The following is a 13,133-nucleotide window of genomic DNA, read 5'->3' as shown; positions in this document are numbered from 1 at the left end:
TTTTTGGTTCTTTACACTCACTCAACTTAAGACATAGGCAAGGTCGATTTTGAGAAGGGAAGGGAAGAATGGCGTGCAAAAGCAATCCCTCGATATATTGGGATTAATGTGCACAGATCAAATGCAGATGTGAATCTGGAGAAGATTCAGTGTGATCCCCATTCATTTCCCCAGCCTTCTTGAACTCTAGACAGGAATCCTATCTCCAAAGTGCAGGCAACTATCTTTGAATCCAAGTCACTGTCTTTACATATTAGCTCTACAGAACATGATGAAATTGAAGAGTAAAAAAGTGTTGAAATGATGTTAAGTATACTGAAACCAAACTATAGTATAAGTATACTAAGTATACTGAAACCAAACTGTGGCAAAAGATGAAGTAATGAAGTGACGTGTTCATTTTTATAGGAGATTTTCCTCCAAAAGATGACAAACCTCTAAAAAAACCATGTCAGTGGTGATAGAAGTTTGTGGTTTTATTTCTCACTCTTTCACATGTAGGGGCAAACAGAACACAGACCAATTACAAAGAAATCTCTATCATTTCTAAGACAGAGAATATAACTTTGAGGTTTTGTTTTCCATTGTGCGTGTACATGTGTGTATATATATATACACACACTTACATACAAACACACACAGATTTCTTTAGTTCCACTGTCACTTTTGACCAAATACATTTTTTGAAATATTCAATAGCCTGCAAAACCTGTGTTATCACAGTGGAATGTGAGATGAATAGAACTACCACACGCAGCAATCTCTCTTCCAATCCTTCAGTTCTCTGAAAAGATTATCTCCAGCCTACAAAGCGAGCCTGCAAACTCATAGCACCCACCCTATCTAGAGGATTGGGGTGGTGTAGGCAGATACAATGCAAACATCATAGGAACACTGTTTTGTATATATTGCGCATGCCCCCCACCCTGTGGACCGTAATAGTAAACAAGATAATAATAATACTAAGTTTGTGCGTTCCCCCACGCACCCCCAGAAGCAAAACAGATGTCTCTGATGAGCATAAAGTTGTCAGGAAAAGAGGTCGTGGCTGGCGGGCTGGCAGGCACAAGTGGGATTAGAACTCCGTGCTTTTTACCATGTCATATGCTTCATACAGCTTGTGGAGAAGCTCCTTCTTCTCTTTCTCTGGCAAGAAGCTGGACTTGGCTGCATTTATATTCTGCAAAAAGAAGATCAATCATGGAGCTGATTATGTTCCAGAAAGAATCAGATTCCCCTAATGCCATGTATACACATGTTGCTAAGTTTAAGTGGAAGTAACGAGTAGCTGAAAGTGCTGATAGCCTTTAAAAAAATAAAAGGAAAAGGTACAGGATTTTTAAAAACATGCTTTTGGGATACAATCCTTTACACACTTACCTAGAAGTAGGACTCAATGAATGCAAGGGGACTTACTTCTGAGTAAACATGCCTAGGATTGCACTATAAGAACAGCCACGTAGATCCATCCTCCGATTGGAATCCACCAGGGGAAGAGCCTTCAGCGTGGTGGCGCCCCTCCTGTGGAATTCCCTGCCTCTGGAGGTCAGGCAGGCGCCAACCTTGTACTCCTTTCGGCGCCTCCTGAAAACATCTTTATTCCAAGAAGCCTTTCTCTAACATGCAGCCTTGGATTACTGTTATTGCTTCTTTTAAATTTTGTTTTAACTGCTTTTATTCTGTTTTTATTTTCATTTGACCTTGCACACCGCTCCGAAATTTTTCAATGGGGAGCGGTATATAAATATTCTAAATAAATAAATAAATATTCAGGTGTCTGTCAATGCAAGTGGGCTTGGAATGTGGTGAGAAGGGTGTGTGTGTGTGCAAGCTCAGCCCCCAGCGACCCCATGTGAGCTGACTCCACTTCAGACCTTTAAGAGTTAAGCGCAAAGATTTGGAGGGGCTTCTAAGCCGGCTCAGCTGAACGTGCTTAGAAACTTCCCCATGTTCAGGAAACCTGATGGAGGATTTCTCATCGCAGGGAGGCTCCTTAGAGTGTTTAGTTTAATGAGCTAACAAGTCCTCTTCAGAATGTCGTGCTCAATGCACAAAGGTCTGAAGCGGAGCCAGCACCTGTGGGGATGTTGGGGGTGAGGCTTGAGTATACTCCCCCTTACCATCACCCAATTTGAGCCTTCATGCATTCACTCGAATGTCTGAACAGGCTTAGGACGATACATCTAAGGCCATACGCTGGAGGTCTGGCAATCAGTTGACTTAAAAACATAATATACTCTGCCTTATACTGAGTGAGATCAATGATCCATCTAGCCTGATACTATCTAATTACTGGTGACGGCTCTCCAGAATCCAAGACAGTTGTTTTCCTTTCTGGCCCTGCATTGATAGATTTAAAAGTGGCTAGAAAGGAGTTAAGTTGACCCCAAATGGCAATATTATGGGAGGTCCTTATCTCAATACTGGGGGAAAAAAACTGTACACAAAATAGGGGAAATGGTGCTAATAAATCTTCTAGACTCATGTAGCTGGATTAGACTCCCCCTTCATGCATTATACACATGATTACCAGAGTCAGGATAGTGCAGCTCAGCCTGGCTTCAAAGTCCTGCACTTCTCCTCCCCATGCACAGGCATGAAGCTTTCCCCTTGCAGACGTCCATGCCTTTGAAGAGAGCCCTATGCTCACATTTAGAATGCACCAGCTCGGACACTCCTCCTCTTTGCATGCTGGATATTTCACATTTGCATAGACAGCCTACATCTATAGGGTCCAACAATGCATAGACCAATTTTGCACCATCAGAACATCTCAGTTTTGTGGTGATCATATCACGTGGGTTAGGTCTACCTGTATAGGACTGTGTGTATGTGTAGGTCCCAATGCAAACGTGAAATCCAAGCCTTGAAAATCAGCTGGCCATAAGAGCATCTCCAAGTGCAAGCAGACCTTTTAACCTTTGTAAACCGCCCAGAGAGCTTCGGCTATGGGGTGGTATATAAATGCAATAAATAAATAAAAAAATAAATACAAAGCTCTCCATGCCTAGAGGCTTCTCCGGCAGCAGGATCCCTTTAAGATGAAGGCTCCAGTTCCCAAGAGGCTTCCACATAAGGAAATGTACTCACGTGGGCTTTGCCTCTGCAAAGGTCCATACCTAATGCTTGGACGTTGGACGCTCCCTGAAACTTCCTAGGTAGTCACAGGAGGTGGGAGTATTGGCTTATGCTGCGGGCTATCCTATGCTGGTTTCTTTACAGATATCTATTTATTTATTTATTTATTTTATTACATTTTTATACCGCCCAATAGCCGAAACTCTCTGGGCGGTTCACAAAAATTAAAACCATCATAAAACAACCAACAAGTTAAAAACACAAATACAAAATACAGAATCAAAAGCACAACCAGGATAAAACCACGCAGCAAAATTGATATAAGGTTAAAATACAGAGTTAAAACAGTATAATTTAAATTTAAGTTAAAATTAAGTGTTAAAATACTGAGAGAATAAAAAGGTCTTCAGCTGGCGACGAAAGGAGTACAGTGTAGGCGCCAGGCGGACCTCTGATAAATTTATCAGAGACAATTATCAGAGGGATTGCAATGAAGAAGAGTCCTGAGGCACCTTAAAGTCTAACAAGTTAATTACGGCATACGGCCCACAAAAAACACATCATACTAAAAACGTTCATCTTTGAAGTGCCACAAGACTCTTAGCTTTCATTAGAGATGGGGCTTGGGTTGATGAAGTGGATCAGCTTTTCACAATTTCTAATGACAAAGCTTGGGAAAATATGCTGATATATGTGGTGAAAACAGATGGCCGTTTACAAAGCAGTATCTTATCACAACTGGCCTATAATCATGTGAGCAGCTAAACTATCTGCAGCACCTGCCCAAATTGCCAAAGGAATTTCACCATGTCTCTACAAGTCAGATTTCTGACCTAAGCGCAGCTGTGGGATATACATTCTATTAATCATGTTTGGGGGAGGCGGTGGAGCGGAAGAATAAACTGCCCATGTGGTTGTATGCCCACCATGGGCATGTCTAGAAGGGGCGATATCCCAGGGATTGTCCTGGGATTGTCCCTGTGATTCCACGTGATGCACAGGGCATCCCGGAAGCAGGGAGGGACAATCCCTCCCTTGGCCCAGGATATCGCCCTACCCTTTCATTCCAATTTTCCCCATGGTCTTGGGATGATCCCGAGACTGTGGGACGTGTGGCCTGCCATTGCGGTTTTGTCCCAGATCCTCACGAGTAAATGCGAGGAGCTAGGAACCAGGCACAGAGCTCCTCAGGAGCTCTGTGCCCATTGGGGGTGGAGTGGAGGGAGCATGAGGTGTTTGGTTTTTTTTAAAAAAAACCTTACAATTTCGTTTGCATGCTCGTGCGCCCATTTCCCTTTAAAAAAATAAATCCAAAATGGCGGGCACGACATCCTCTTCCTCCTGGGACGTCGTGCGCCTCGTGTAGATGAGGAGGACGATCTCGCAATCATAAAATCGCGAGATCATCCCCCTCAACCCCCCTCGTCTAGCCATGCCCCATGTTAAGTTCCTACATGTCCATCTCTATCGATTTTGCAGATGTAACTTTGAGAAGGTTGACTTTGACTGCGGACTTAAACATATCTTGCTTGGAAAGAAGTACTCTTACTTCCAAGCAAAAAGGTTTAGGATCAAGCCACAAGTTAATACAAGAGAAAAGCACTACCAGCGTGGAAAACCTATACCAACTTACCAGTCTCTTGAATTCCTCCTCAGTGAAGCCCATGCAGTCTCGAGCTATTTTGTAGTCAGTGTGAACTGTGGAGTTGAAAATGAGTGGATCATCTGTGTTCAAGGAAAAATTTGCACGATCTTTCATAAACCTGGAAAATCAGAAATGTAACAATATTAAAGAGTCTTACAGCTTGCATTTTCTCATGAGCAAAGACATGGTGGTGGCAGCTTCCCCGGGGTTTCTATCCTGTGAGCATTTAGCTGCACATCTTCCAGTGCTACAAACTGAATGGCACAACTTCAAGATGCTTTTCTTAGACAATTAGATGATGCTTTTCTTAGACAATTAGATGAAGCTTCAAAGAATGCTCTGGATAAAAAGCAAGGGCAATGCAGGTGGAGGCATAGCAATTTGGGGGCATAAGGCCAACAGCCCATCTTGATAGTAGGGATTTGAGATAGACCAAAAATATTTTCACTACACCTCAAACAGCCAGACTGCAGCATATTTCATAAACTGGTTACAACCCCTTTCAGTAGTCAAAAGACTGAAACCAAAACGGTTTGATCAAGAATTTGCTTCAAGTACTGGGGGATAATGGGAATACGATTAGATAAAATATAGGATCATTACTTTGAAATAATAAGTAAAAAACCCCACACCCTTACCTTACTGCTGGATGCGTACAGAAGTCTGATTTACATGCACCAGTGAGGTGACTAGACCATGGGCAGAGCTGTATGTTTATCATTAAAAACAAACACACACACACATATAATCAAAACAGATGCCTTTTTAAATGAATACAGAAATCTACTATAAATGAACTGAGCATGCTACATTGGGTACAAGGATCCGTTCCTATACAGAAGCTCATCACAGATATGCCAATGGGGACTTTAAAGGCCATATTAACACAAAAATGGCTGTGCTGGGTTTGGATGTCACACTAAGCCACCCTGAGAACAAGCCACCCTTAACAACCCTACTACAAGCCATGGGGTTGTCATGGTGGCCTGTCTGCAAAAACCATCCACAACAAGAAAACTGCTCTGGGTTCAGATGTCAGGCTAAGCCACTCTGCAACCACCCACAATAACCACCCACAGATAACAACTCTGGCTTCGTGTGACATGCGGACCCAGTCATGATAAGCAGTGAACCCAGCCACGATAAGCAGCTTCCTAACGTCTTATGAACTGTTACTCCAAGATTATAGCTGTAGAGATTCTAGGCCTGCAAGATAGTCCATTACCTCAAAATGCATATTTTCTTTCAACAGCTGTTTATAGAAATGCTCATCTTCAAAGACATGGTAGCCATGGCCAATTCGCTCTGCCTTTAGGATGCCAACTGCCTATAAGATTGTGGGGAAAGGACATGAAGAATCAGGTATTTGCAGATAAGGTTACTCTCAATTCTGCAGCTAACACAACAATTACATCCTCAAACATCAAAGCTAGAGATTCAGAATTATTACACTTATTATTTAATCTTTATTTAGCACTTTGTGCTAAAAAGTATTTAGATATATCGTCCTACTATATATCTCAATTTTTATCCTTGCAACAACAACCCTGTGAGGTAGGTTGGGCTGAGAGTCTGTGACTGGCCCAAAGTCACCCAGTGGGTTTCTATGGCCAAGGGGGGGGCCTAGAACCCGGATCTCCCAACTCCCAGTCCAACACTCTAGCTACTATGCCACACTGGCTCTCTACTATATATGGCAGGGGTCCCCAATGTGGCACACAATAGTATCATGGCACCTGTGGGCACCTCCAATGGTGCCCGTGTATGGGTCCCCAACATGGGCACCCAATTTTTTAAACCCCTCCCCATTTTTTAAATATACATACATAGATTTGAATGGAATGCATATAACTTTCTAGCAATGATACATAGGAGCCAATAGAAGTGGAACAAATATCCAAATAACAAACCATTTAAAGTTGGGGTCTATATGCCACCCATTCAAATATTGAAAGTATTATAAGGTCCTCAACCCAATACAGTATAGGATTAAGAGATAATTTGACTGAGCCAGAGAATGAATTCCAGGGAAGTCAAGAAGATGTGCAAGGATGTCACACCCACGAGCTGCTAAAAGCTTCATCAAGAGGATTTTAATTACTGAGATTTACCAGGCATATCTCACCTCTTCAACAAGTGAACTAGAAACATACAGTATATCCTTTTTTAGCAAGCATTCTCAGGATTCTCATGGATGCCGGACAGCATATTCTGCGATTTCCTGTATCAGTGTCAACTGACAGTTTTCCTGAGGACATCCAGTTTAATTGTTCAGTGGTAAATTTCTTACCTCCTTGATGACCTGCACTTTCCCAACCTCACCAGCATGAACAGTCCGGTGAATGCCACATCTTTCTGCTTCCTAAACAAAAGGCAGCACAAGGGGGAGGGAGGGAGGGTGTAAAATTGTGAGTAGCAAATATCAGAGATAACACATTTGAGTCTTTCTTTGGCTGTAGACTTAAAATAACTGTCTAATATGGGGTTCTGAATGAGGTTGCACTCCCTCTGAAAGATCAGGTCCATAGTTTGGGGGTACTCTTAGATCCATCATTGTCACCAGAGGTCCAAGGAAGCTCAGAGTGCCTTTTAACAGCTTCAGCTGGCTCACCAACTATTATTTATTTCTCATATTTATACCCCGCTCCTCAGCCAAAAAAGGCTCTCGGAGCAGCTTCTATGGCCTCTTCTGGATAGGGATAACTTGGCTAGAATAGTACAGCCATTAGTAACCTCAAGACTAGGTTACTGCAATGAGCTCTATGTGGTGCTGCCCTTAAGTCTGCTCTAGAAGCTGTAGTTAGTGCAGAACGCTGCAGCTCAGCTGTTGTTGGGAGCTACCCTTTTTCAGTGTGCAATTGCTTTGCTGAGGAACTGCACTGGCTGCCTCTTTGGTAGCGGGCCAGGTTTAAGGTTTTGGTACTAGTGTACAAAGCCCTAAACAACTTGGGACCAGGCTACCTGAGAGGGCGCCTTCTCCCTTATCAACCTGCCCGATCGCTGAGATCATTAGCGGGCATGCTCCTGGTGGTTACACAGGGTCTTTTGGCCGGACTGGAGTCTATCCGGTGAAGAACCTTTAGTGTGATGGCCCCTTTTCTTTGGCATTCCCTATCCCTAGAGGTCAGGTGGGCACCGACACTGTGCTGCTTCCAGCGCCTCCTGAAAACAGCTTTTTTTCCAGGAAGAATTCCGCAACTGACCAGCCACCATTTTTATTGGTATTCCGTTTTAAATTGATGAATTTTAATATGTTGCTTTAATGTTTTTATCTTTTTACGCAATATAATTATTGTAAATAAATAAATAAACATAATATAGATCCACAACAGAAAAATCCTTACTTGGATTGCTATTTCTCCCAAAGAAGGGAAAACAGTTATTTTATTACAATATGTACAGGAAAAAAAAACTGATTTCTTGTCAATTTTGGCTGGAATGGAAACAAGCAACAATTGTGTGATAAATTTCATTTTACCTATTAGGGCTGTAATCCTATGCACATTTACCTGGAATAAGCCTCACTGAGGACAGTTTTTCAGATGTTACTTATTACAGGAACAAGTTGACTGATCAATTGGCATTCCAGAATAAGGAAACTGCCATGTTATATACTGAGTCCATACATGTTACTCTACCAATAGGTACTATATAAAGTGCCAAAAAGGCACACAACTACTCCAAACACCAATAAAAGGTGATAATTATCAAATAAAATGTTTTAAAAAGCTAAATATATGTTTTTCACAGAGTTTTACTGGAGGGATTGTTTCCCCAAGACAGAAACAGCTCTAATGAGGGTATTACCTGATATGGGTGAGTGAGTGTTCTCACGCTACTGTGGAAACAAGTATCTGGTGTCTTTAACTATAAAGTGGGTTAGAACTAATGTTGATAATTTTGTACTGAATCTCTTTATAGCGTTGAGTCCGAAGAAGCTGGAACAGCGTAAACAGGAAGTTGAATTGCAAATTCCTGTCATTCAATGTATTGACAACGCAAACAAGAATAGAAAAAGAGAAGAAACCCTATTTCTGTACTTATATTATTGATGGTATTGTCTCAGGTGCTAAATGTTATGAAAGTCTGTAATATTGTTGGACTGTATTAGATTTGTATTTTTGCATATATGATATATATGATTGGTTGTTATAGTACCCAACATTGTGATGGTTAACCACTTTGAGACACATCAGTTGGTTTTATAAATTGTAAATAAATGGGTTATTTGGTAATTATCCCCTTTTATTGGTGTTTGGAGTAGTTGTGTGCCTTTTTGGCACTTTATATAGTACTAATTAATAACTACTGCCTTCCATTACTTGTGTAACTCTACCAATAGGTGCCCTGAAAGTTGATAAACTCAGAAAAGCCAAAAAGCCAATCTGCAAGAACTACCGATTGGATAGCAAAAAGGTACACTTTGTGACCATGCCATGCCATTGTGACTAGGGATGTTGCAAGATTCTGGGAAGGAGGTGGAGTCTGGTGGAGTCCCTCCCCCGCTCAGCCTCTCAGACCCCGCTTACTGAACTGCCATGCTTACCTGACCCCTTGCTCATTGAGCCACTGCATGGTCCATGAGCGCCTTGCTGACCCTCAGCAAGCCACCATTTTGCAAACAAAAAATGGCAGCTCAGGATTGTTCGTAAATGTTATGTAAATGCTGGCCATAAACAGGGCTGAACAGGGGTGGACAGACAGCAGCGGCTTGGTGTATGCCCAGTGGCGTGGAGGCAGGTGAGTCCGTCCATCCCTAATTGTGACTAACATGCAGCAATCCAAAGAGTGACAGGCTTTCATATTTTAAATGAAGGCAGCAATGAGACCTGGGTTCTTCAATAAACCTCGAGTTGTAGTTCAATTCTATCATTCCCTATACCTACTTTCCAGTCTTCTGGCACAATGCTCCTGCGATTCTCCATTGCTGACAGACTAGGAGGCTTTATTATGAACAGGGAAGGCAAGAACAAAACATAGAAATGTATGTGCCTGTTCGCAGAGGTGTTTTCGTGGAGGGATGTAATCAGAAACTTTTTATGCAGCCACATGCTCTGTGTACACTACATCTTGGAGAGATGGAACTCTGAGATTTTAATTGACCTTGATTCAAAATACATGCATGGCGTTTTCTTACAAATTTTACTTTGCTCATGGAAAGTTGCCATGATTCAGAACTTGGCATATCCAAACTCAACTGCATGAATGAGGAAAAGGAACCCAATGGTCTGTTAAATGAAAACGTGGAACAAAACTTTAAAAATCTAAGTTGCAATTGTGCACCCAGTTGTGTGGTGTTAGCTATGGCTCACTGGCTCTAATGGGATTTACAGTTCTCTACAAACTCAGGGAACTATACTGGAGCTGCAATCTTGGAGGAACATTCCATCAGGTTTTGCCTCTCCCAGAACTGCCACCCAAAAGCCATTGCATCAGCCACTCATGTTTATTCATCCAATTAATGACTGCATGATTTAAACCAAGGAAAAAAATAGCAGGTGTGGGTGGGTGATGGGTGAGGTGGGCTATGGTATGGACAAAGGGGCGTTGGCCCTTTGCCCCTGACACAATCCCAATCAGATCAGCCCCTCCCCCCCACAGCTGCTTGCATTGGGAGGGGATGATCGCATTGGCAGCCACGAGAACTTCCTTCCAGATGCAAATAGCTTCCATGGGGGCCCCCCATCCAAACTAGGATTACAGGAAGGCAAAGTGTTCTCACCCCATACCTCGGTCCTTATCACAAACTCTACCTGCTTTTTACTTTAAAAATGTATGTATCATGCAATTACTGATTGGGTAATAACATTACATTACTTTGGTCATGGGGTTCTAGCAGTATGCTGCTACTTCCCCCTTGAAGTCAACAATATACACAACATAACAGTGCTTAGAACACCCCACTAAAATACCTCCCCTGTCTGCAAGAAGCAAAGAAATGAACTAAAATAGGCAGAATGAGGACCTGGCTGTGTATTGCAAGGGGTAGAAGGCTGATTGGGATCTATCTACTGATGGGTCTCCGGGTGCTCTGCAGTCAGCCAGATTGTTCTTCCCATTGTTCAACAACTAAAAGACTTCTTTTTCCTTTCTAAATTAGTATACTCTAAATAAGAAAACATGTGAATGCAGGGAGAAACCTGGATTTTTATGTGAAAGAACTGTAAGCATACTTTTGGTACTGAAAACAAATTCCAGTACTCGGCACATGCGGAGAGGCACCCTGTTCTTTAATTGAAAGTGCATGTCTATGCCCCTAAGAGCACAATCCTATCGTGTTTATACAGGAAAAAAGCCTACAATTCCCAGCATGCTCCAGCCAGCATGGGTAGCTGGGCCATACTGGGAATTACAGACTTTATATGCATAGGATTGCACCAAGCCACTATTTGTCAGCTGCCTCTTGCTGGTGGACTTTGGGATTCTAAAAAACACACGAAGTAGATCCAGGATACCTGAAGTCTGCCCTCCTCTAGCATATTGGTCCCAAGTACACCAGTAGCTTTATCTTGTACTCCAGTGTTACTAAAGAGATGCAGCAACTTTGTTCTAAGTAAATGCTTATATCAAGACCATTATGGGAGAGTATTAAATGTTATTGTTCTCAAATTACATAGGGCATAGTGGGTTCAAAGCTACCTGCCCCACATCCAATACTGGTCCTTTGAATGATTGTCCATATTAAATTGAACAAACCTCATAAGCCTTCTGATGGTCTGGACAGGTCTCAGCAGTAAGTGACTCATCCCCAGCTAGGTCTACACCAACCACTGAATTATTCTGATACTTCTTACACAGCTCCACTACTTCTGGTGACCAGCCTGGAAAGAAGGAAAAAACACCAGTAAAGATGGGGATTTATATATTAGTATTATTATTTTTTGCAGCCCTCAAAACTTTGTTTAAATAAAATTTGTCATCCACAGGAATGTTTTTGACATACTAAAACAACACTTTGTTTTTCTGGGTTTTTCCCTTTGACAAGTCTTTCCAAAGATAATCAGGCAGATGCTGGAGATCATCCAACAGACACAAAGAATTACAGCTTTTTAAAAATAAATAAATAAATAAATAAATAAAAGAGTTTACTTCTTGGCATTGGACGCTTTAGCTGCGGTTCCTGAAACTCTCAGAAGTTAATTATCAGCCTTTTTAAATGAAGAGTTTCCTACACAAACCGCACTTCGCAGTATTATACAATTAGCATGGTGTAAAAGGATCGCCTGGCAGCAAGGCCAAGATTTCTGAAAGTCACCTATCCTGTATAAACAATGAGAGGGCTTAGGGCATTTTAAGGAATGGCAGATTTATTGTAACATCCGATGCATGGAGTATTATCTTCAGTAGTGAGGCGTGTGTGTGTGTGTGTGTGTGTGTGTGTGTGTGTGTGCACGTACTTCCATGGTTAGAGAGAAAAAATGTAAACAATGGAGCCACGAAATGCAGGAACTACAGTCTGTGAAAATTATCTGTATAAACCTTACACAGTAAATATTATGTAAACTTTACTGTAAATACTAATTGGCAGCACTTCAGGCAGGAGCCTTTTCCAGCTCTCCCTGAATATGCCAGCGATTAAACCTGGAACTTAGAGCTTCATAAAGGAACATACACATAAAGGAGTTGTAGGACAGATCTATTTCAGGGCTTATCAGTACTGATTCATGCGACCCTATGCTTCATCTGTCTTTTCTGGGTTTCTGGCGAGCCAAAGCACACATCTTAGCACTCCCATCTCAGGGACAAATTACAATTCAGTACATATCACACAGAATACTGAAGTATTTGAACCGCAGTAGACCAAATCAAAGTTTGGCTCCATCTGCAACAGAACACTCAGATCATGAACATTTTCACTATGGGCATGACATAATAAAGCCCGGTGGGGGGAAAACAGCTATATATGCATTCAAAGGTTGTGTGAAAAAGCCCATTACATGACCCTGGGAGCAAGCCAGGTTTAGGTGAGCAGTGAAGCAATCACGCAGTTGCTTTAATACACCCAATTCCCACATTTCAGTATGCGCAGAGACCATGCCCCCATCACTGCTGACCAGCTCTTGGCAGAAACAAAAGTAAAATGTCCACACAGGTTGCGAAGTCAGGAACATGAATGCACAGTGAAGCAAATATACTTTTTTTCAATCATGTGCTTGAACTTAGGTCATGTTTTAGCATATTGTTGGGTTCATCCACCCTAGTCAACAGAGTACCTGTTATAAGAGAAAATGTGCCTTTTTGAATAGCACCTCCTGAACTAATGTGCAAGCTACAACCCAGAGTGAATTAATATTTTTAAAAGGTTCTGTTGACCCCTTCCATTTCTAAGAATATAAGGACTGACATCTAATGCAAGATGCTGAGAAACAGCATTCAAGCTTACTAGTTGAGAAGTATTTCTCTCCCGCTT

The 13,133-nt window shown here is 41.9% G+C and overlaps 1 protein-coding gene across 1 annotated transcript in view; it reads right to left on the bottom strand.

The window, feature by feature from the left end:
* Positions 1-370: 370 nt before the first annotated feature.
* Positions 371-13,133, bottom strand: part of ADA (adenosine deaminase) — a 45,673-nt gene continuing 32,910 nt past the window's right edge. The window contains exons 6-11 of the mRNA XM_063120265.1: positions 11,420-11,544; positions 7,014-7,085; positions 5,949-6,050; positions 5,362-5,429; positions 4,712-4,841; positions 371-1,180 (exon numbers count right to left, since the gene is read on the bottom strand). Coding sequence (XP_062976335.1) covers positions 1,076-1,180; positions 4,712-4,841; positions 5,362-5,429; positions 5,949-6,050; positions 7,014-7,085; positions 11,420-11,544 — 602 coding nt within the window. The 3' untranslated portion in view covers positions 371-1,075. The remainder of the gene's footprint in view (positions 1,181-4,711; positions 4,842-5,361; positions 5,430-5,948; positions 6,051-7,013; positions 7,086-11,419; positions 11,545-13,133) is intronic.

This window comes from Elgaria multicarinata, chromosome 1, assembly GCF_023053635.1.
Source record: "Elgaria multicarinata webbii isolate HBS135686 ecotype San Diego chromosome 1, rElgMul1.1.pri, whole genome shotgun sequence".
In the NCBI taxonomy this organism is placed as follows: Eukaryota; Metazoa; Chordata; class Lepidosauria; order Squamata; family Anguidae; genus Elgaria; species Elgaria multicarinata.
Note: the sequence above shows the minus strand (reverse complement) of the source record. Positions and strands in the feature narration are given on the sequence as shown.